Below are 2,500 nucleotides of genomic sequence, written 5' to 3' on the forward strand. Positions count from 1 at the left end.
CCTACCTCCTCATCGTTGACATAGATATGACCCTTGCAGCTCTGCGAGACAAAAGAGGCAATGTACTTTGATGTTGATGCATCACATTTCACTTCCTTTAGGATATCAAGCCATGAATCTCTGCTGACAATGCCAGCATTGCTGAACAGTTTGAGCAGCTCTTTGGAAAGCTCATCAGGAACCTGGTGTACATGCTGACCTAGAAGCCCCGCAAGGTGTTTCAGCACATTGCAGTACCTGGAAAACACTATGGAGTCAGTATCATGGACTACTTCTAAAATTTCAGATATGGTTCTCTGTACTTGGAAGGGATGTGGCTCTGGCAGGGCCTCAGGAAGTGAGGCAACTGGTTTTTCAAAACCAAAGAAAACTTTCCATGAAGATAATTTCTTCCTCAATACACTATGCTTTATGAAGCTAAAATAATTATCATTCAAGAGAGCAAAATACAGGCACTTGGCTCCATAATAATCCTGAATATCCTGATGCGGGAATGTGATCACCTCGCTTCTACCAGTCACTGTAAAGGTTCCCTTCATGACTAGGAAGTGAAATAAAACTTTCTCAAAATCCAACTTGAGCTCATCACACGTTTTCCTTAACCTCCGTTTTGATTCTTCTGGTAAGTTAGCATCATTTTTACTGATTGATATCAGTGCTTCAGCAAACAGTGCTTTCTCAAACCTTTTACAATCATTAATTAAATCTAAATTTGTATAACTGGTGGTCAGTCTTCGTCTTAGTTCCTCAGTCCGCAACATATCCACTTTTGAGTACAGCTCAGTTGCAGTTGTAACACTGTTCACCAAGTCAGGATACAGAGACCAAAGATGAGTTAGAAGTACAAGATTAAGAGGTGAAATAAAGTGGTGCTGGAGCTTACTTGATGTTCTGTTGATGTACTCCACAAGGCCAGCAGTACTCTTTTTACTCTTGCTCTTTTTTATCATTTCATCATGGTATTTCTGAACAAAATCCCCTCTCAGCTCTACTGGTATTCCTCTGATTTTCAAGTGAACTTTCTTCAGTTCAGAAGGAACTCTTCTGTAAAAGAAGGTATCCACTGTTTCTGGACGGCTGGTGCACAGAACAGTCATATCATGAAATTTCATTCGAGATAGCAGGTCATCAAAAACCTTACCCGATTCTTTTGTCATTTCATTAAGCCCATCCACAACAACTAAAAGTCTTAGACTGGAAGTGCAGACTATGAATTCATCTATGTTTCTGAAAGATGTCAGTGTTCCGGGCATAAGAGAACTTAGAAGTTCACTGAAGGTACTTACATGTGAGTCTCTACACATAATTGGCAGAACTAGATCAAATGATGCTAAGTGCTTTATGGAATTTGTGCCACTTTCCCAGTCTGATAAGATGAACTTGAACATAGTTGTTTTTCCATAGCCTGCTTGCCCTTCCAAAAGTATCAGCGTGACAGCCTCATTATCACTAGCAGAACTAGATATGGTCTCGCATGATTCACTTAGTCTAAGTATATCTCTATATTCAATCTCTTGATTTTTGGTGCCCCCATTACCTTGCTCAATCTCAATTTTAGAGAAAACATTTCCAACTTCTAGACAGTAATTACTTCCATCAAGGAAATGGAATGGGTTTAACGTCATTAGTTTCTTTATACGTTTCTTCAGCTCCTGTGAGCCATTCTTCTTCAGAAAAGTTTTCAAATGTTCATGTAACAGTTCCTTCTGATATTTCTTAATATCCCCTTGAGCAAGTTCAGCATCTCTGATTGCATTGACATTGTAATTTACCTTGTCAATGATATCCTTAGTTTCTTTTGCATCTACATGAAAGCAAAGTCCTGCAGCTTGGATGGTCTTTATCAAAACTTTTCTGATCTCTTCAATATTAGTGAACATGGTTTTGTTGTCCATGCTACTTACATTGTGAAACAAATCATTTCTCATAGTTTTGATTTGGGTCACCAAGGACTCAAGCCGTGTGTCATCTCCTGGCTTCCAAGCATCATCCTCAAAGGGTGCCAGGCCAACACAGGCAATTTTAATGCACTTATGTAGCAGTGTCACATCATAAGCTTCTCCCGTTGGGTCAGCCTTGATATTAGACTGCTGTGTTTTGTCAAAAATCTTGAGCTTAATCTTTCCTGTCTGAGGCAAATCAATAAGAAAATGCTTAGCCATGTTTTTCACAGGTACATCCTTTGGCCAACCCCAGAGCAGGACCTGATATAGCACTTTCTGGCCCTGGTTGCGTATAACCTGCAATACTCGTAGGTAATTGTGGTCTTCATTTGTAAAGCCTTCTTGCAACTTGATCAGTACTGACATGATGGAGATAGCAATGGGCTAATGGTTGATAGCCATCCCTGAGGAAATAAGAAAAAAAAAATAAAATCTAGGATAACATTCCTTTACAAATCATGGAATCTGTAGATGGTTAATATTACCAAGAGCGACACAGAGATGGAGGCAAATGGACACTGCCTTATTACAAAGCACTAAAAAATTGAGTAATAAAC

At 39.4% G+C, this 2,500-nt stretch overlaps 1 protein-coding gene across 1 annotated transcript in view; it reads right to left on the reverse strand.

Moving 5' to 3' along the window:
* LOC125037889 overlaps window positions 1-2,500 on the reverse strand; it is a 23,580-nt gene that overhangs the window by 20,509 nt on the left and 571 nt on the right. The window contains exon 2 of the mRNA XM_047631127.1: window positions 1-2,347. This exon is cut by the window's left edge and continues 216 nt beyond it. Coding sequence (XP_047487083.1) covers window positions 1-2,309 — 2,309 coding nt within the window. The 5' untranslated portion in view covers window positions 2,310-2,347. The remainder of the gene's footprint in view (window positions 2,348-2,500) is intronic.

Source organism: Penaeus chinensis, chromosome 24 (assembly GCF_019202785.1).
Source record: "Penaeus chinensis breed Huanghai No. 1 chromosome 24, ASM1920278v2, whole genome shotgun sequence".
Taxonomy (NCBI): Eukaryota; Metazoa; Arthropoda; class Malacostraca; order Decapoda; family Penaeidae; genus Penaeus; species Penaeus chinensis.